We start from the raw sequence: 22,173 nt of genomic DNA, 5'->3' as shown, positions 1-22,173 counted from the left end.
TTTCTCTTGCAGTTTTAAAATTGCCATTATTGACAACTCAGTGCATATCATTTGGTCTTAAGACCAAATATATTTCGTGAATGAATATCTTATTAGCTTTGCTTAAGTGCATCTTTCACATTTCCATCTGATTATGGAAATACTGTCTTTTCTTTTTTACTTTTTGTGTAGGCGTCTTTTGGGTGGATTCCAGAATTCAGGACAGGTGTTTAAAAGGCTACATATTTTAAATATATACAGTTGCTCATTCTGTGGGATGGGTCTTATCTGAAAAGAGTTTTAATCACCTAAAATTGGACACTGGAATAGAGTACCGAGAGGGGTGATCAAGGTAGATGAAGATATGACTAGCCCTACATATCTAACAAATACTTGCCTCAGTCTTTAATGAGAAGCTTAAGGATAATAATAGGATGACAAATGGGAATGAGGATATGGCGGTAGATATTACCACATCCAAGGTAGAAGCCAGACTCAAACAGCTTAATGGGACTCAATCGGGGGGCCCAGATAATTTTCATCCAAGAATACTAAAGGAACTGGCGCATGAAATTGCAAGCCCATTAGCAAGAATTTGTAATTAATCTGTAAACTCAGGGGCTGTACCGTTTGACTGGAGAATTGCTAACATAGTTCCTATTTTTAAGAAAGGGGGGGGAAAAAAGTGATCCGGGTAACTACAGGCCTGTTAGTTTGACATCTGTAGTATGCAAGGTCTTGGAAAAAAATTTGAAGGAGAAAGTAGTTAAGGACACTGAGGTCAATGGTAATTGGGACAAAATAGAACATGGTTTTACAAAAGGTAGATCATGCCAAACCAACCTGAACTCCTTCTTTGAGAAGGGAACAGATTTTTTTTTTTTTTTTTTTTTTTTTAGACAAAGGAAACACAGTGGATCTAATTTACCTCCATTTCAGTAAGGCATTTGATACGGGAAATTATTAGCTAAATTGGAAAAGATGGGAATCAATATGAAAATTAAAAGGTGGATAAGGAACTTGTTAAAGGGGAGACTACAACGGGTCATACTGAAAAGTGAACTGTCAGGCTGGAGGGAGGTTACTAGTGGTGTTCCTCTGGGATCGGTTTTGGGACCAATCTTATTTAATCTTTTTATTACTGGTGTTGGCACAAAGTGGGAATGTGCTAATAAAGTTTGTGGATGACATACAGCTGGGAGGTATTGCCAATACAGAGAAGGACTGGGATATCATACAGGAAGATCTGGATGACCTTGTAAACTGGAGTAATAGTAAGAGGATGAAATTTAATAGTGAAAAGTGCAAGGTCATGCATTTAGGGATTAATAACAAGAATTTTTGTTAAGCTGGGTACGCATCAGTTGGCAGTAACAGAGGAGGAGAAGGACCTCGGAGTATTGGTTGATCAGAGGATGACAATGATATGGCTGTGTGTGTGGGGGGGAAACTAATGCGGTCTTGGAATGTATCAGGCGAGGTATTTCCAGTAGCGATAAGGAGGTGTTAGTACCGTTATACAAGGCACTAGTGAGACCTCATCTGGAATACTGTGTGCAGTTCTGGTCTCCCATGTTTAAGAAGGATGAATTCAAACTGGAACAGGTACAGAGAAGGGCTACTAGGATGATCCGAGGAATGGAAAACCTGTCTTATGAAAGGAGACTCAGAGCTTGGCTTGTTCAGCCTAACCAAAAGAAGGCTGAGGGGAGATATGATTGTACTCTACAAATATATCAGAGGGATAAATACCAGGGATGGAGAGGAATTATTTAAGCTCAGTACTAATGTGGACACAAGAACAAATAGATATAAACTGGCCTTCAGGAAATTTAGATTTGAAATTAGACTAAGGTTTCTAACCATCAGAGGAGTGAAGTTCTGGAACAGCCTTCCGAGGGGAGCAGTGGGGGCAAAAGACATATCTGGCTTCAAGACTAAGCTTGATAAGTTTATGATGGTATAACCTAATTTTGGCAATTAGTTGATCTTTGACTATTAGCAGTAAATATGCCCAATGGCCTGTGATGGGATGTTAGATGGGGTGGGATCTGAGTTACTACAGAGAATTCTTTCCTGGGTGTCTGGCTGGTGAGTCTTGCCCACATGATCAGGGTTTAGCTGATCGCCATATTTGGGGTTGGGAAGGAATTTTCTTCCAGGGCAGATTGGCAAAGGCCCTGGGGGTTTTTCGCCTTCCTCTGCAGCCTGGGGCACGGGTCACTTGCTGGAGGATTCTCTGCCCCTTGAAGTCTTTTAAACCACCATTTGAGGACTTCAGTAGCTCAGACATGGGTTAGGGGTTTGATACAGGAGTGGGTGGGTGAGATTCTGTGGCCTGCGTTGTGCAGAAGGTCAGACTAGACTATCATAATGGTCCCTTCTGACCTTAAAGTCTATGATTTTGTGACTTCTCTAGGTTTGGTGCTGGTCCTGCATCTACTTAAAAGGTGTGTAGTAAATTCTATACCTCTCCCCATTTGACTTTCCTTTCCAGGGTGTTCTCCTCCTTTACAGCCAGATACCAAAGAGCTGTCTGCAGTAGCTATTCCTTCAACCCACTTAATTTTAGAACTTCTGCAGGATCCCTTCTGTCAGTCCCAAGTGTTTTCAGTGATTCATAGCAAACTGTTGGCTATTCCAGTGTACAGCTGTATTTATTCCATTCATGTGCAGCAACATTTTTCCTTACGGCTGCACTTTGCAAGTTTAAGAATATTTAATGGCCAGTCTCAAACTTAGTTTTGATTTGACAGTTTGAGCCTTTAAAAATCTACTACCTATGGAACAGGACAAGGTTTCCTCAGTGAAGGCTATTTTTATGCAACTTTCTTATTCCATCCCTCAGCTCTGAAACTGAGGGGTCAGATAAGAAAATGTCACAAGACTTCATTTGAAAAAAAAAAACACATTTTTTTCATGTTCAAATCACAGAACCACTCTTTTTCAGCTCCCTGCATGCTGCTTCTCTTCTCTTGCTCTCCCCCAGAAATCCACCTTCAGTCACCTAAAATTCAACTTGAAGGTGACCATTTCAGAAGTATGACTTCAGCTACAGTGTTTGCTCACATTTTAACAATATACTGGAAACTCTTGTACATTTTTTTTATCTAAAGATAAAGTATATTAAGGATGGTGCAAGGTCGATCTTTCAACCTTGACGCTTATTTGTAGTGGACCCTCCCCCTCTCCCCACCCGTAATTTTTTTTTCTTTTGTTAGCTTGATAGAGGTTGAGTGGGGGAAAATGCAATGCAGGCTATGTATTGGTGGTGTATGTTCACAGGGAGGTTGTCCCAGAAGGAAAGAGGCTGGGATGTAAAAAAGATTCAGTGGGAGGAAGGAGTGACTGAAATAGCATGCAGGGAAAAAAGGAAAACCAAAGTACAGGAAAAGAGATTTGGTGACAAGAGGAGGGGAATGGAGGGGCAGGAATAGGGTGACCAGATGTCCCAATTTTATAGGGACAGTCCTGATTTTGGGGTCTTTTTCTTATATAGGCTCCTATTACCCCCCCCACCCCCATCCCGATTTTTCACATTTGCTGCCTGGTCACCCTAGGCAGGAAGGATAGTATCAGTGTAAAGTAAAGCTTTTCTTTAATCTTAGTGCACCAGCTTGAGTCAACTATTTTCATACTGTGTAACATTTCACTGTCCTTTCAGCAGCAGTAATATGTTCTTCCCTCACGTAGTTACTTTCTCATCACTTGTACATTACATGCATGTGTGGCTTTTTAAAACAAAGATGGAGCTTCTGGTTAGCTGCTAACAAACAACCATATTTTTTGTCTCTAGAAACAAGTATATCTAACTCTTGTAATCCAGACATTTCCTATACTAGAATTAGAACAAATGCTACAATGATGTTCCATAAAGTATTTCATTAAGTGTTTTTATATTGTGAAGAGGTCAGGAAAGATATTTCACCATCATATAAATCTTTCCTGAGGCTGTATTTCTAGGAGCTAGTGTTCATCTCCACATGGAACTGTTCTGGAATAAATGTTCTGCTTTAAATTCACACACTACTTCAATCCAAAGTGTCTTTCAGGTCTAGATAAACCCGGAGAATGAAGTACCAAATTTCAGAAAATCATCAATGATGTATCAAGTCTTAGGTACTTGGTCTGAGCGGTTCTTCTGAGGACAGTCCTCCTTAATTCAAGCATTTGTTGGAAATAAACTGAGGGAATAGCTCAGTGGGTTTCTATATAGTACTTGTGAATGGCTGAGCACTGCCCACTCTCCAGGACCAGCAGTAGTGTGAAAATATCTTTTGTGGAGATGGTTGTACCTGCCCATGTTTGGTGGTGGTTTATGTAGTTGCCACTCATAACCCAATATATAGTATGCCACACTTTCTCTCCCTAAACTATGGGAGAGATGTTTCAGGCTAATGTGGCTTCTCAGTGCCTGCAGCCTGATATTTAACCGGCTTGTTGACTGTATTGAGACCAGCCTCTATGCTGAGGTTCTCTTAATTAGGACCCAAGATTCGCTTTGGCCTCAGCACTGCATTCTCTCTCAGGCTCAAGACCCCGGTCTTCTTGACCCCATACTATGATCCAGCATCATTTCATAAGGCTTCAATAGCCCAGCCCCAGTACAAGAGGTGCCAGCTGTCTCTCTTCTTACTCCCCACTCCAGAATATTTTGAGGGCCTTAAGATGGCATTGCGGTCACTTTTTCCAAGCACTGGACGAGTGTAGAGATCTCCGCATTGATCAGCTTAAACACCTCACTTGTTCAGATTCTGATAGCAGTTTGATCTCTGTTCTGAGTTGGGGGTCTCGCACCATCGACGGTGCTAGCCACTCTGCTGCACGACTCTTCTGCTACCTGATTCTGCCCTGTAACTGTCTCTCAGGTTCCACTCCACAGCCACCTTGGAGTGCCTTCAGTTTCTTTGGAGAAGAGTTTGCAGGATCCTTGGAATAGCCTTTGGGGCATTGCACTCCTTTCCTGACTTGGTATCCTTCTGAAGTCTCAAGCCATGCCAGGGCTCATTCCAGCTGCTTGTGACTCTATATACAGAGCTCCATGAAGACTCTTGGAAGCCACAAGATCATCTCGAACACAGAGCACTGAGCCAGGCAGCATGCCCTCCCTTGGCACTGATCCCTTATCTAGCACTGACACACCACTGGAATCCTAGGGGAAAATCAGACCTCCCATTGGAGGGTAATGGCTTCCTTAGTGACAAGGCGATGTAGAATATTTAGGCCACTGCCCACCCTGTGGAATTCACTTCCTCGGAGTTGAAGAAGACCGCTCTCTTCTATCAGTGTTCTACTTTCAGGAACAGTCTCCCTTACAACATCAAGGGATGCAGTTTCATGGGCATCTTCTAAACCTTTTGCTGGCAAACATCCTCAGCAGAACAGAAGTAGGATCCCTCAGAGTATCTGACTCCAAGCAGCAATTTTGAAGGTATGGTTGAGAGCCATATACCAATTTGCACCATATCTCCAGTCATCCTCTCTTCATTCCCTCCTTTCTGACCCAGTCTCTCCTCCTATAGAACATACAGATGCACGTTTACTTCTGATTTCTGGGCACCATCTGCAATGGATACTAATCCACCCATTTCTGCATCAGGCTACATGGCCATCTCCCCCCTCCTTTTTTTTTTTTTTTTAAGGACCAGTCTCACTAGAGAGGCCTGTAGGTCATGAAGAGAGTCGTAGAGGAGGCTCTACAGGAACATTGGGGTAAAGGATTTTATTCTTGCTACTTCCTGATTACTGGAAGAGCAATTGTCTGAAATTTGTCCTTGACCTCAGAAACATCAACAGGCACATATGAGCATTCAGTTCAGGATGCACACCCTAGGAGACATTCTCCCTCTCTTATTCCAAGGAAACTGGTATGTGGCTCTCAACTTAAAGGACACGCTTCATTTCATGACACAATCACAGTCTTATCAAGTGCCTGAGGTTTGCATGAGGACAAAACATTACCAGTTCAGAGTCCTTCCATTGTGGCCTATTCACAGCCAAAGTAATAGGGATCTTTGCATCCAAACAAAACACCAAGTGCAGAGGGGGCCAAAGCTTCCTTCTGAATATATTTCTACTACAAGGAGCAAACACTTGTCTCCCAGATACCCAAGGTCATAAAGATCAGATTGGACAGAGTTGTATTAATAGATTTAAAGTTGTCTCACCAGTACTGGCACCCTGTGTATTCTGCAGCTGGCCAGAAAACCATATTACCTGCTGCCTCTCTCTGGGCATCTTGTCTCAACAGCAAGGGAGGATTATGTCTCCAGCCTAGAGACATTCCACCTTGCAACATGGGACCTTTTGACTACTGTGGACTCCCCGACCCTCAGAGTCCAAGCCATCCTACTGCAATCCAGGAAAGGTTCCAGATCGAGCTGCTATAAACAGAAAAGGCTGTAGTTCACTATCTGAATCACTAGTAAAGGACTAACTCAATATTAGGCTGGGATCATTGCAGTCCTGGAGTACCATCTACACCTTACATTTTGGGGTTTAGGTATGGCTTCCTTAAAAGTCCACCTTTCTAAGAACAAACCTAATGAGCTGCTATTCTTACGAGTATGCCTTCTCACCCTATAGTCACCAGGTTCCTCAACAACATGATAAATGTCTTCCTCTTCTCCTCCCCCCCACTATAATTGAAGCTAAATCTTGTCCTAATAAAGCTAATAAACCCTCCTTATGAGCCATCTCATTTAACCCTTTCTAGAGCATTTATTGATCAAAACAGACTTCCTCAAAGTGATTACATCTACTAAGAGGGCAAGTGAGTTTAATATGTTGATGACCATGCCACCTTTTGTACTGTGGTCTACAAAGGCAGTGACCAGTGATGTCCCATCCTAGCTTCATGCCTAAAGTGGCCTCAGCTTTTCACTTGTCCAGTGCATTTCCCTGTGTTCTTCCTGAGACCTTTCATGTTCTGGGGAAACCTGTCTCCATACCATAGATGTGAAAAGATGACTCCATTCATATCTGTAAAAGACCAAGTCCTTTAGAATTTGAAGCAGGCAGTTTGTATCATAGGGGTTAGGTACCTGTGGAAACATATTACCAGACACTTTTTCCTACTGGATACGATGTTGCATCTTCGCTAGGAAACCAGTACCTCCTAGTTTAAATAGCCACAGCAACACAGTCAGTGGTATACATTAGACATGTTCCTCTGGTGGAGATATGCGAAGAAATAATCTAGAATTCAGTTCACACTTTCATCAGACTCCACTCTAGTTAGTCCAGAAGTATCTCTTGCTCAAGTGTTTTATTCTCCATGATGTTTGAAACTCCCTTGCACTTTCTTGTCCTGCCGCCTAGTCTCATTATGGTTTTTAAAGCAACTACAGTTTGCTGTGATCTTTAAAACTTATCTTCAACTTTATAGGAAACTGCTTTGCACCACCAGTGCAAAAGATTTTAGTTAATATATTTTGTTTTGCTCTTTTAGGTGAATTGGTAAAATTTTCATGAATCCTTTCTTCACGTCATGAGTAGGATTTGATTGTTAATAACTCCAGACTGTTTCGTAGCAACAGGGGATTTGCCAGGCTGGATCAAACACTGTCCCCTCTAGTCCAGCGTCCTACATGTGGCAATGACTAATGTGATTTTATTTTTTATTTTTTTAAATCTCCCACTCCCTGTGCAACAATTGTGCATAGTGCACTAAGCCTGTTGTGTAGTTCTCTTGGGGGGGACGGACTTCTGGGGCATTTGTGCTTTATGGTACATATTGATCATTATAAAAAGAACGAGAAGTACTTGTGGCACCTTAGAGACTAACAAATTTGAGCATAAGCTTCCGTGGGCTAAAACCCACTTCGTCGGATGCACAAAAGCTTATGCTTAAATAAATTTGTTAGTCTAAGGTGCCACAAGTACGCCTCGTTCTTTTTGTTGATACAGACTAACACAGCTACCACTCTGAAACCTGTTGATCATTATAGTATTCAGGAAAGACCCTTGGCCGCATATTTAGTTGATGATGATATCTTACATCATAGCAATGTGAAATTCAGTAACTGTGGATGGAACTTAATCTTCTTGTTTCAAAAGTACAGTCTGATCAGTAAAAGAGAAGCTGCTTAGCAGTTGGCAGCGAAGAGTCTGAGACAGTTGTGCAGTTTTTCCTAGTATAGTGATGGGTGCTTGCATATACTAGAAAGGCCACTGATGTAGAAGACATTACAGTCTGATATTATCAGACCTCTCTTAAATTCACTATAGTATTTGACTCAGACCTCTTGCAGAAGTTAATTCCACAGATTGACTACACATAGCATGCAATAGGTCCTATAACTTGTGTTAATTTCCAATGTCCCCTTGTTATCTGACTCAGCAAAACAATTTTGACTCTCTCCTGTATAATCCTGATTATTCAGATTCTCTCCAGCAAATCATTCTAATTTAAAGTAGTTTGCTAAAGGTATTGCAGTTTGCACAAGTGAGAGTGCTGCTTTAAAGTACGTGTTTTTCCCATGCACTTGATCAGATTCATAGATTCTAGGACTGGAAGGGACCTCGAGAGGTCATCAAGTCCAGTCCCCTGCCCGCATGGCAGGACCAAATACTGTCTAGACCATCCCTGATAGACATTTATCTAACCTACTCTTAAACATCTCCAGAGATGGAGATTCCACAACCTCCCTAGGCAATTTATTCCAGTGTTTAACCACTCTGACAGTTAGGAACTTTTTCCTAAAGTCCAACCTAGACCTCCCTTGCTGCAGTTTAAGCCCATTGCTTCTTGTTCTATCCTTAGGCTAAGGTGAACAAGTTTTCTCCCTCCTCCTTATGACACCCTTTTAGATACCTGAAAACTGCTATCATGTCCCCTCTGTCTTCTTTTTTCCAAACTAAACAAACCCAATTCTTTCAGCCTTCCTTCATAGGTCATATTCTCAAGACCTTTAATCATTCTTGTTGCTCTTCTCTGGACCCTTTCCAATTTCTCCACATCTTTCTTGAAATGCGGTGCCCAGAACTGGACACAATACTCCAGCTGAGGCCTGAGCAGAGTAGAGTGGAAGAATGACTTCTCGTGTCTTTCTCACAACACACCTGTTAATACATCCCAGAATCATGTTTGCTTTTTTTGCAACAGCATCGCATATTTAGCTTGTGGTCCACTATAACCCCTAGATCCCTTTCTGCCGTACTCCTTCCTAGACAGTCTCTTCCCATTCTGTATGTGTGAAACTGATTTTTTTTCTTCCTAAGTGGAGCACTTTGCATTTGTCTTTGTTAAACTTCATCCTGTTTAACTCGGACCATTTCTCCAGTTTGTCCAGATCATTTTGAATTATGACCCTGTCCTCCAAAGCAGTTGCAATCCCTCCCAGTTTGGGATCATCCGCAAACTTAAGCGTACTTTCTATGCCAATATCTAAGTCGTTAATGAAGATATTGAACAGAGCCAGTTCCAAAACAGACCCCTGCAGAACCCCACTTGTTAGGCCTTTCCAGCAGGATTGGGAACCATTAATAACAACTCTCTGAGTACGGTTATCCAGCCAGTTATGCACCCACCTTATAGTAGCCCCATCTAAATTGTATTTGCCTAGTTTATCGATAAGAATATCATGTGAGACGATATCAAATGCCTTACTAAAATCTAGGTATACCACATCCACAGCTTCTCCCTTATCCACAAGACTCGTTATCCTATCAAAGAAAGCGATCAGATTGGTTTGACATGATTTGTTCTTTACAAATCCATGCTGGCTATTCCCTATCACCTTACCACCTTCCAAGTGTTTGCACATGGTTTCCTTAATTACTTGCTCCATTATCTTCCCTGGCATAGAATTTAAACTAATTGGTCTGTAGTTTCCTGGGTTGTCTTTATTTCCCTTTTTATAGCTGGGCACTATATTTGCCCTTTTCCAGTCTTCTGGAATCTCCCATGATTTTCCAAAGATCATAGCTAGAGGCTCAGATACCTCCTCTATTAGCTCCTTGAGTATTCTAGGATGCATTTCATCAGGCCCTGGTGACTTGCAGGCATCTAACTTTCCTAAGTGATTTTTAACTTGTTCTTTTTTTTTTATTTTATCTGCTAAACCTACCCCCTTCCCATTAGCATTCACTATGTTAGGCATTCCTTCAGACTTCTCGGTGAAGACCGAAACAAAGACGTCATTAAGCATCTCTGCCATTTCCAAGTTTCCTGTTACTGTTTCTCCCTCTTCACTAAGCAGTGGGCCTACCCTGTCTTTGGTCTTCCTCTTGCTTCTAATGTATTGATAAAAAGTCTTCTTGTTTCCCTTTATTCCTGTAGCTAGTTTGAGCTCATTTTGTGCCTTTGCCTTTCTAATCTTGCCCCTGCATTCCTGTGGTGTTTGCCTATATTCATCCTTTGTAATCTGTCCTAGTTTCCATTTTTTATGACTCCTTTTTATTTTTTAGATCGTGCAAGATCTCGTGGTTAAGCCAAGGTGGTCTTTTACCACATTTTCTGTCTTTCCTACCCAGCGGAATAGCTCGCTTTTGGGCCCTTAATAGTGTCCCTTTGAAAAACTGCCAACTCTCCTCGGTTGTTTTTCCCCTCTGTCTTGATTCCCATGGGACCTTACCTATCAGCTCTCTGAGCTTACCAAAATCTGCCTTCCTGAAATCCATTCTCTATTTTGCTGTTCTCCCTTCTACCTTTCCTTAGAATTGCAAACTCTGATTTCATGATCACTTTCACCCAAGCTGCCTTCTACTTTCAAATTCTCAACGAGTTCCTCCCTATTTGTTAAAATCAAGTCTAGAACAGCTTCCCCCCTAGTAGCTTTTTCAACCTTCTGAAATAAAAAGTTGTCTGAAACGCAGTCCAAGAATTTGTTGGATAGTTTGTGCCCCGCTATGTTATTTTCCTAACATATATCCGGATAGTTGAAGTCCCCCATCACTACCAAATCTTGGGCTTTGGATGATTGTTAGTTGTTTAAAAAAAGCCTCATCCACCTCTTCCACCTAGTTAGGTGGCCTGTAGTAGACTCCTAGCATGACGACATCCTTGTTTTTTACCTCTTTTAGCCTAACCCAGAGACTCTCAACACTTTCATCTCCTATGTCCATCTCTTATTGCATGCAAATTATTTCCTCAGTATTAATCCTAATAGCAGAATAGGGAAATGTAACAAACAATACAGTATTCAGCATTCATATTGTCTGGATTAATCTTTTTCTGAATAAATGAAATTGCTGCATGTGGCCCTCATATTTTATATAGCCAGAAGAAGTGGCATATCAAACATAGGGTGTCCAGTTTAGAATAGCATTATTTTTTTAATAGCAAAAAACAAAGCTTGTTGAGTGCACCTAATGTTGGCACTTTTGTGGGCAACTTTAATGCCATTAAGTGGACTTAAGTGAAAGTACAATAAACATAGTGACTTCATTTTGTTTTTTCAGATGAAAATTGGGATGATGATCAGCTGCTTGGATTTGAACCTTGCAATGAAAACCTTGTAACAGGTTGCAACATAATCAATGGGAAATGCGAATGTGACACCATTCGCACCTGTAGTAATCCATTTGAGTTTCCAAGCCAGGATGCTTGCCTGTCGGCTTTAAAAAGGATTGAAGGTAAGCGCTTGATTTTAGTAATTTTCAACTTGTAATTCCTTATTGTGCATCTTTCACTAGGGCCTATCACTAGGTGATAATCCTTGATCCTTAAAACAACTTAAGTGGTTTCAGGGACTAACTGCCTTTAACTTCCAAAAAGAACAGGTGTTAAAGATATTAGCACTGTGGAGTTTAAGGAAGATGTGGTTTATCCAGCTTGACTCTCAAGACCCTTGATTTGAAAATCGATGAGATTGATATTATCTTTCTTTGTGCTAAGTGTCTTTTTTAAAAAGTGCATTTCACTGTTGACAAGGACAAAATTAACACAACTTGTTTAGGTGTCCTACTTTGACCTTTGTGCAGCTTCACAAATTCTTATAGTTGTGGAAAAGCAAGTTGTTAAAAATTACATTGTTATATTTAAAGTGATAGACACATGAACAAATGTAGGGACTTTAAATGTCATAAATAAAGAGCAAAAGATCTTAAGGTGTTTTTGGTTGCCTTGATTCACAATGTTTTGTATGATGGAATTGCTATTCCTTTTTCAGAAGTATATAATATAGAATTACTTTAATACTAGTACTTCTCAATTACTTGTCTTCCATTTGTTCTAGCTCACTTTAGATCAACACTTTTGTGTATACTTATCCTCAAACTCACATTTGGTGTCATAGCACTTAAGACATTGCTATATTACATGCTGCTTAACAAAGCAGTCCTAAATTCAGCCAGAGAGTGAGTTTAGGGTTATTGTGTTGCAATCAAACCTGCATGAAGTACTTTTTAAAAGTTCTCTGAGCTGGGATGGAAAATGTGGTGGTTCTTGACAGCTGTCTGTGCAATTTTACTTTGTCATAACATTTATTTTCCAACATATCCTAAGAATTTGAGATTATTTGAAATATGTGAATGAGTGAATTGGCCTCAACTAAAAGTCCACATGGTGACTCAATGCAGTGTTAAAGTTAAATGTTCTAAAAGAATACTAGTCATGTTGATCTGAGTTATGAGGGTAGTTTAAATAAGTAAACTAACAAGTTGTCAGGAAAATAAAATGTTTTATGAGACTTGCCTAAGTGTGTGAATCTTAATTAAGCAATGGAAAATGACAGTAATTTGAAAACCTGCTAAAGTTCTCAAACAATAAACTGGAAAAATATGGAATAAAGCAGTGAGAGTGAATATTCCTCTGTGGTGGGTCTGATCTGTTAGAAGCTCACCCACAGTAGGGGTTGTACTGCTAGTTTATTGGCTATCATACGCCTAATTGGAAAAGTTTTTAAAATTGGTACAAAATCTGTGTTTAGATCTGGTCTAGAATTGTAGTAATACCAAGGGATGTGTCTGAAGTACAAAAGGCAGCAAAGAAACTATCACTTGAAGTTTGCGTCTTGTTTTAAAATTTTGTCTGCAGTCTTTTTCACAGTTTATTACTTGGAGTGGTAGAGATGTTGTCTAATGCTGTGAGAAAGAAGCACTGAATTCTGATCCTGACTCTGACAAAGACCGCATCTGTGGTCTTAGAGAAACAGACTGAGAAGCTGTAACTTGCCTGTCTCGGAAAATGAGTTTATAATATTGATCTGGCTACTGAACAAGAGTGTTCTGAGGATTAATGTTTGTAAAGTACTTGGATAAAAGTCAAGTACCATTACAGATATCTAATTTATAATACTGTAGGTTAGTAATGTTGGACTATTTGTATCTCTGGGAGATAATATACGTGCTGTGTATATCTTAACAAGCTTCAAATGATGTCTGCTGTCCTGAGTAATTTATTTCTAAGTGATTTAGCCCATACTCTTCTGTCTACTTTGTACTGCTTGTGAAGCCCTTCAGTTACGAAACTATAGAAAAATTATTTGAAGCCACATTAAGTGCTTTAACGGTGAACAGAATAAGTTTTGTCTTTCACTGGTTTTTGCTCTATTTGTTTTTAAACAGCGAATACTTTGAGAAAATAAAAATGTTCAGGACTGACTAACTCTCGCGTGCTCTCTCTTCTGGAACACTGAAAGCCTAGTTAACATGTAAGCCTTTGTCATGAAGTGACAAAGCTCTAATACAATTTTCTTCTGTAAGAAGTTCCAGCTAGACTCCTAACAGGTGTTCATTGCTGATAGCAAACTACTCAAAGCATCATACAGAACATGACTTACAGCGTCTGTCTTTCCACAGATTAAACCTATTTTTCTGAATTAGTAGCAAAAGGGGAGGGAGAGAAAAGCATAGCCACAACAGATTTTCTTGAATATGACAGAGGATAATTAAATTACATCATAAAGCATCAACCCTGTGGATATATTTTTAGCAGAACTGTTCCCCCATTTATAAGCAGAGAAACATTTAAAAAAATAACAAAATAAAAAGGACACACACAAAAAAAACCCCGATGTGCATTACTACCCATTATAATAGTAAACAAAGGACATGTTATGTATGCTGCCAAATACACATATGATTGAAATAAAAATGTGCTTTACCTTTTAAGTACTTATCATAAATACAGAGGGAGAAACTATACTGGTATTACTGCGTCCACGCTAAGGAGTTGTACTTGTTAAATTATATTGGTTTCTAAAGCAGTACAAAAGCTCTTGAGACAAGCCCTTGGTGATTCACTGTTATCCGAGAATTGGGGAAGGACAAAACAGTTTGGCCAAACTAAGAATCTGCTCAAGCCTTTGCTTAAATTGCTCCCGCCTAGGCTAAAACATGGCTTCAAACATGCTAGCTTGTATCTTTACTAGAATTTTCAATTGCATTAACCTAAAGGAATTGAGGTGAAATAAAAATGGAAAAACACACCCTTTTTGCCAGGACATGACCTGAGTTTTAAAATTTTGGTTTTACTCTGAAAATTGATTGTGAACAGGACTCTTACTTGACAGATGTATTCAGTGTCAAGTCTGCCTACTACAGTTGTGAAAAGTACTTAAACAGCATAATCAAGGCTCCCTATTAATGTTTCTGATAAACTTAACGGATTGAGCTTTCTAATGCCATGTCGACACTATAGGATTGTCAACTTAACTTATGCTGTCATACAGCCACCACAGTTGTTAAATTGCTTGTGTGCACGTGAACATTTGGCACCTGGTGTTGGTAGTGCACCTCCTCACCATAAGCATTTGTATTGATTGTAGTGGGTGGGTGGGTGGGGTATTGTGGGATGGCTTTTGAAAGCCAGTAACAGTTGACATAAGCAGTGTAGACACTGTATTGACCTAATTACATCAACTGTGATTCTACTCCGGTCTGGGAGGTGGTGTTACTAAATCGGTGTAGAGAGGCGCTTATGTAGGCAGGAGGCAAATTTAAGGGAAGAGACTTCCACAGCTAGATTTGACCCAAGGCAGCTTATGTCAACCTAACCATGTCATATAGAGCAAATGTAAGTCTGTCACACTTAAAGGCATTTTTCCCACTCCCTGTATCAGTTGTGTAGCAATTCTCTGCCCACTGTCCAGTTTTTTTTAAATGTGCCTTTTCAAATGTGGATGTCAGAACTGGACACATTATTCTAGTGTCAGTGGTGATTATACAAAGGTTAAACCACCTTCGTACTTTCCCATGTATATTCCCAAGGATGACATTAGCCTGGTTTGCCACAGCATTGCACTGGGAGTTCATGTTCAGTTACATGTTCACTATGACTCTGAAATCCTTTTCAGAGTCATTACTGTACAGGATACTGTCCCACATTCTGTAGATATGGCCTACATTCTTTGTTTTTTGAGATGACTTTGCATTTGGCGATATTAAAACTTTTTTATTTGAATGGGTCCAGCTTATCACGCTATTCAGATCACTCTGTATGACTGTCCTGTTCTCATTTACTACTCCACTGATCTTTGTATCATCCACAGATTTTCTCAGCAATTATTTTTATATTAACTTCCAGGTCTTTGATAAAAATATTGACTCAGGCCTAGTACCTATCCCTGTAGTACCCCCACTAAAACATCCCCATTTCATGATTCCTCGTTGACAACTACTTTTTGAGATCTGTCCATCCTTTTTTTTAATCCATTGGCCTATTGATCTGTGGTATATTGATATTGTATAGTGCTGACTCTTTTTTTAAATCCTGATGTGGGGTACTATGTCAAATACATTAAAGTCTAAGTATATTACACCCGTGCAGTTACCTTTATCAATCACACTTGTAATATCAAAAACTGAGGTCATATTTGTTCGACAAGACCTAGTTTCCATAAACCCATGTATAATGGAAATGCAATTAATGCCAGTGAACATCAGAGGCATCCACACCCCAGAAACCACAGAGAGCTCCAAAAGAAAAAGAAAGACCCCCTCCCTAGTAAGAACCCCACACGCTCACTTTTATTTTTATATATTATAAAAATATCTTCATCTTTTCAGGTATCAGGGTGGGGAACATTACATACCAGACTCATGGGGAGGCAGGGGATTGAAAACCAGCATTACCCTCACTGCTTCACATGGTAGAAGTATGGGCAACAGCCGTGCAGGGGGCTTCTAGTGGAGAGGGAAAGTGTACACTGCCATTATTGTTGCTCTTTCATATAAGGATGCTGCAATGCCTCTTTTGCTGACAGCCATTTATCAGTGTTAAATATTAGGAGCCTCCTCAGGAGATAGCCGTGGGTGGGAATAGGTAGAGGAGGGTAAAATCTTAAATTTCACTTATCACTTGAAAGTCAAGGAACAAAACTGTAACTCCCAGAGCCCATTTTCACTCTCAAGGAGTGGGGCAGGAACACTCTGATGCACAAATAACTGTGTTTTCTTGAGTTTCTAACTTCAGCTGGTTAATGGCATGGGAACACCTTTCTGTGTAACTAACAATTAGGAAACTAAATAAGTACAAAGTAGTTTAAGATTATAAAAATAAATAAATTGCTTGCAACATACAAGCAGCTATTCAATATTTTGTGTTATCCTCACTGTTCAATGTGTAACCCCAGGCCTTGTTTACTGCACACCATTCAAACCCTGCTCTGAAGACAGAATTGTTAATTTTTTCTCCTGGACTTTCCTATGGCACTTACCGCTGCAGTATCTTAGTGTTTCACAGATATTTAATGGATTTATTTTCACAAATACCCCTATGAGATAAGAGTGTAGGTAGGACATGTATGCATATGGGCATGTAGACATCGAGTAGAAACTAATTGGTTATATTTTTAATAAGTTTGATTTAATAAGTAGCTTTGAAACAGCTTGACTGTGAGCCTGGATACTGGATGTAAGATTATTTCACTGTATCCCAGATGTGACAGTTTGGCAAATTTATTTGAGGTCTTGTCTATCTTGAAGTTTAAATATGGGCAAGGAATTACTTTAAGTCAAGACAGTGGGTCTTAAGTTATGACCCACAGGAAGACAACAAACCCCAATAACCAAGAGGTCATTGATGATGGTTTCTGCTGTTGATCTCAACCCCTTGTATTTAAGTAATCTTGGTAACTATCAGCGTTGCTTATTTGGGACAAACATAGACTCATGGATGTGACTAAAAAACAGTGCCCTAAAAGGAGAATCCCATATGTGGATCAAGAGTCAGAATGGCATTGCCTAATCAGGAATGGACCATGCATTTGAGGTGAGAAACCTGTGATTTCCCTTGATTTTGATCAAAAGATCATTGGAGAGGTTGCGTGGGACGAATCCACTCTGAGTTTCACCCATAAAAGACCAGGTAAATGAGGAAGAAATGTGTTCCTCTCGAGATCACTACAGATGACAACTCAACATCTCTACTTACTTCAGAAGGGCTTGTATACACTTACAGTGCTGCAGTGGCACAGCTGTCACACTTGAGTGAAGGCACTATCTATGCCAATGGGAGAGCCGCTCCCATTGATATATTTCAGAGTAGCAGCCGTGTTAGTCTGTATCCGCAAAAAGAACAGGAGTACTTGTGGCACCTTAGAGCATAAGTTTTTGTGGACTGCAGCCCACTTCTTCGGATGCATATAGAGTGGAATACATATTGAGGAGAGAGATAGATATACAGAGAGCATGAACAGGTGGGAGTTGGCCTCTCAGAGTTGGTAACAGAACTCCCACCTGTTCATGCTCTGTATGTGTGTGTGTATATATATCTCCTCAATATATATTCCACTCTACATGCATCCGAAGAAGTGGGCTGTAGTCCACAAAAGCTTATGCTCTAATAAATTTGTTAGTCTCTAAGGTGCCACAAGTACTCCTGTTCTTTTTCCCATTGATATAGGTATTCTACTTCCCTGAGAGGCGGTAACTATGTTGACAGGAGAAGCCCTTCCATTGGCATAGCACTGTCTATACCAGGAGTTAAATCGGTAGAATTGCATCACTTGGGGGTGTTGATTTTCCATCTCCCCTGAGCAATGTAGTTATACTGACATGAGTTGGTAGTATAGATCAAGCCAAAGACATCACAGATAAGTCAGCTGACCTGAGGGTGATTCCCTCACTAGTGTAATGGTACTTGCGACAGAAAATGTTGCCTGGTTCCCTAGAATGCAGTTCCTGACTGACTCTGAAGCTCCACAAGGCAAGCAAGCTAAAGAGCAGATACCCAAAGAGAAACTTGTTTAGAAAAAGTGTCTACATTGCAATTAGACACCACAGCTGGCTTGCGTCTGCTGACTTGGACTGTGAGCCTGTTTCGCTGCAGTGTAGGCTTCCAGGCTCAGGCTGGAGCCTGGGCTCTAGGACCCTCCAAGGGGGGAGGGACCCAGAACTCAGGCTTCAGCCTGAGCCCAGAGGTCTGTGCTGCCATGAAACAGCCCTGTTGCCTGAGCCTTGTGAGCCCGAGTCAGCTGGCACAGGCCAACTGCAGGTTTTTATTTGCAGTGTAGACATACTCTGTCTATTTAACAGGACTGTGCAGGGATGCCTGCCACAAGAGACCTATCCTAACCGTGTGTATGTATGGCTGGCCATTAACAGTAATAGCCCGGGTGTTTAAGTATATAGTGTAAGTTTTTACTTATGGGTAAGTATTAAGTAACCTAGGTTTAAAGCAAATCTTAAAATTGACCTGAGCCACGTGGGTTACCTACAGATGTAAACCTGAACCCATTTTTTCCACAAGAGAAAATATAAGATATTAAATTAACAATGATTACATGATTTATGTTGTGATTTGATTATTGGCTGTGCTCATGCAATAACTTCACCAATTGTTGGTCTTAAACTGTTCTCTTTTGTAGTTACTCAGTTAAGTTGTATTAACTTCTTCATTTAACTCAATTTATAAAGTAATTTCATTATTATCCTATTGTTTAATACTTCAGGGAAATAAAAGAAACTATATAACTTTGTTGTTAGTGCTCTTGAACAAAAATTGCAATAATATACCGAAATTAGTTTTTTCTGGTCAACTGGTGATGAGCTAAAAACAATCCTAAGTTAAAGGGACTTCAGTTATTCTTAAAGCATTGGTCTCAGGTCCTAACAAAACCCATATTATTACATAGCTCCATTTTCAGATGGGTAGCTGAGGCACAGAGATTAAGGTCAAAGTAACCACTAATTTTAGGTGCCCAATTTGAGGCACCTAGAACCTGATTTTTCAGAATTCTTTGCATAATATAGTATGGAATATGTTCAAAGCATGGTTCCTGTTGACTTCAGTTGCCGCGGAGGGTTCTCCGTGCTTCTGCATGTCAGACCCCCAAGATACCAAGTTGGGCTTTCAGAAATTGAGGCACTCTCAATTAGTGACTACCTATAAAAGGGTTAGTTTAAGTGATTTGCCCAGCATCACATAAGAACTGTGGCAGAGGCAGGGGTAGAATCCAACTCTTCTATGCCTTAACCTTAAGTTTTTCCTTTCTTTTCCTGTGATGCCCTGACTCATTCATTACATTTCCAAGTTCTGTAACCAATGAAGCAGGGATCCTACAGACAGGTCTCCTTTTATAACGCAATCCTGATTCATCCCCAAAGCAGGTCCATCTGATGTACTGAATGAGGCAGAGTTCCTGTGGGGAAAATTAGTTTTTGATCATCATAATGCATGCACAGGCAAACTGGATTCTGGCATTTTCTAACCTTTTATTGCTTCACTTTACAACCTTAATGTTCTTTTAATATAGGTGTGTATGTGTGTAATTGCCTAGGTTTTTAAAAAGCAATAATATTATTAATACGTAGGTTAGTTAATCAGCAAGGTTGGAATGTTTAGATCCTCTACCACCTGGGCTAATGGGGTAACTCATAGCAATAGTAGGTTATCATCCCCCATGAACCAACATGAAAGTGGGATGAGACGCTCTCTGCCAGTGGGTTTCACAGAGGAATGGTGAGACCCAGATCTTGAGTCCATTCCAAGCTGTGGAGGGAAGTATGCTTTAGTAAGCATAGACTCTTTTGCCCGTTTTCCTGCAAGGTGGACCCTTTTTGCCCTATTTCTCTACTAGTTCTGTTTCTTCTCCACCACTGACTTGTCACAGTCTCAATTTCTTGGTCTTCTCATCCTATTCCTAGTCTTCCCTCAAGGCTTGCTGTACAAGTTCCAATCTGCCCCTCCCCACATCCTGTTTCCCTGCCCAGCCAGTCCTTCCCAGCTCCTCATCTGGTCTCTCTTCCCACATCCCCTACTGGCTCCCAGACTTCATCTCCCTTCCTGGGCTCTTTATCCAGTCTCAGGCCTGGTCCCCACTAAGCCCCCACTTCGGACTAAGGTACGCAAATTCAGCTACATTAATAACGTAGCTGAATTCGAAGTACCTTAGTCCGAACTTACCCCGGGTCCAGACGCGGCAGGAAGGCTCCCCCGTCGATGCCGCGTACTCCTCTCGGCGAGCTGGAGTACCGGCGTCGACGGCAAGCACTTCCGGGATCAATTTATCGCGTCTTAACCAGACGTGATAAATCGATCGCAGAACATTGATTGCCTGCCGCCGGACCCTTCGGTAAGTGAAGACGTACTCTATATTTCCTGTCCTTCCCGCGTCTCTCTCTCACTCTTTTTGTCCCAATTTCTTGCCCTGCTGGTCCCAGACTTCTCCCTGGAGCCCAGCTCCTTGTCAGGTGAGTTACCCTTCCCCCTCACTGGTTCCTAGTCCCAGTCTTTGTTCAGCCAGTCACTCTGTCTACCCATAGTTCTCATCCAATCTGTGTTTCCCTTCTACTCCCACCGCCAGCTGGCTCCTAGTCCCAGATTCTTTGCACGACATCGCCTCCCCTTCGAGCCCCTCTCACCTGCTCAATCTTTCACCAGACTCTTCGTCACATTCTGCACCTTTTCTACCACCCTGCCCTGGTTTTGTCTCCTCTGCACTCAAAGCTGCCTACTTCCTCCTCTTCTGAGTGCCAGCAGGGGGAGGAGCATTGAAAGCGCAGGGGAGACAGGCTCCCTAGCCTCTGTTTCAGTGTCTTGTACCATCGCAGACTGAAGCAGCTGGAAGCTGCCTTTATCTGTAGACTTGGGCTTAAGCACGCTCATTTTGTTCTGTGGGGAAGAGACCTGCTGAGTCCAGTCACAGGGAAGATTCGTGAGAACTTTTTCAGAATAATTCAGCCTGAGGTTGATACCCAACATGGAAAAAATCTGTCCAAATGGTTGGTTGTGCAAAGTTATGCACAGCTGAAAACAGGGTCTTATCATGGGAAGTGTCTGGCAATCAGCCCAACCTTAGAATGTTCACATGGTTAAACATTTAATGGTCATAAAGCTTCATGTTTCAGGGCATGAGACAATGGATAAATTTGAGGCTAGGAAAAAAACTTAGATGAACAAGTTATTATGTAAATATATACTATAGGGGTTTCTTGAATCTTCTGAAGGAAGGAAGCATCAGGTACTGGGTCATGGTAGTCAGGATATCAAGACTTGATGGATCACTGGTCTGATTTGATGCAGGAATTCCCATGTTCTTGAGCTCAGGGCAGTAAGTATGGCTATTTTCAGCTTCTGAAGGACCTATTGATGGCAGTTTGGTCCAATTGGGAAGTTGTGACAGATCTGGCCCATGGGTGGGGGTTTCCAGAGGCTGAATCTGGGAAGAGTCAAGTAAAGGCTGTGAGCATGAAAGAATCAGATGGCTCTCAAACTTCTTTATAGAAGAAAAGAGGAAGTTCTTAGCAGATGGGCTAAGCTAAAGTGTAGTGTTTCCTGGAAGATAGCCTCCCCCTCCTATTTTCCTAAACATTCAGAGACCTACTGATAGGGCCTAACCCTCAGAGATGCAGAAACCCATCTTTCACTAACTTCAAATTATATGGGTGCTCAGTACCTCAGAAAATCTGATTCTGAGGTTATAGGTGTGGAATTCCTCAAGTCTTGTTCTCATCAGATGTGAAAACTCATTGTAGTGTTGTCTAGCTAAAGGACTCACTAAAAATTTTGGAGAGGCTCTCTGAGAGTTGCTGAGGGAGAGGGATATTCTAAGTTTATCCTTCAGCAGGCTGGTGCATTCCAAAGGAAAAAAATAAATCCTCAAATATTTTGATTAGACTGCAACTCTGTGTCAAGCATTAATAGGCCCTGATCTGGGCTTGATACTGCTGTAACACACATGTACAGACTGAGGATTAGGAAGCAATGGTTTAGTAATCTACAGAGCAATGACTATGCCACCAGATGCAAAGAAATCTTTCCAAAACCCTTAATTTAAATGATCCTAAACACCATTTCCATCAAGTTTG

At 40.9% G+C, this 22,173-nt stretch overlaps 1 protein-coding gene across 4 annotated transcripts in view; it reads left to right on the top strand.

Annotated features, from left to right (window-relative positions):
• Positions 1-22,173, top strand: part of CRIM1 (cysteine rich transmembrane BMP regulator 1) — a 308,859-nt gene that overhangs the window by 14,052 nt on the left and 272,634 nt on the right. For all 4 annotated transcript variants that reach the window (XM_054022216.1, XM_054022214.1, XM_054022215.1 and 1 more), the window contains exon 2: positions 11,383-11,556. In XM_054022216.1, coding sequence (XP_053878191.1) covers positions 11,383-11,556 — 174 coding nt within the window. The remainder of the gene's footprint in view (positions 1-11,382; positions 11,557-22,173) is intronic.

The sequence above is a fragment of the Malaclemys terrapin genome, chromosome 3 (assembly GCF_027887155.1).
Source record: "Malaclemys terrapin pileata isolate rMalTer1 chromosome 3, rMalTer1.hap1, whole genome shotgun sequence".
Taxonomy (NCBI): domain Eukaryota; kingdom Metazoa; phylum Chordata; order Testudines; family Emydidae; genus Malaclemys; species Malaclemys terrapin.
The sequence above is the reverse complement of the archived record's forward strand: the minus strand, read 5'-3'. Positions and strand labels throughout refer to the sequence as shown.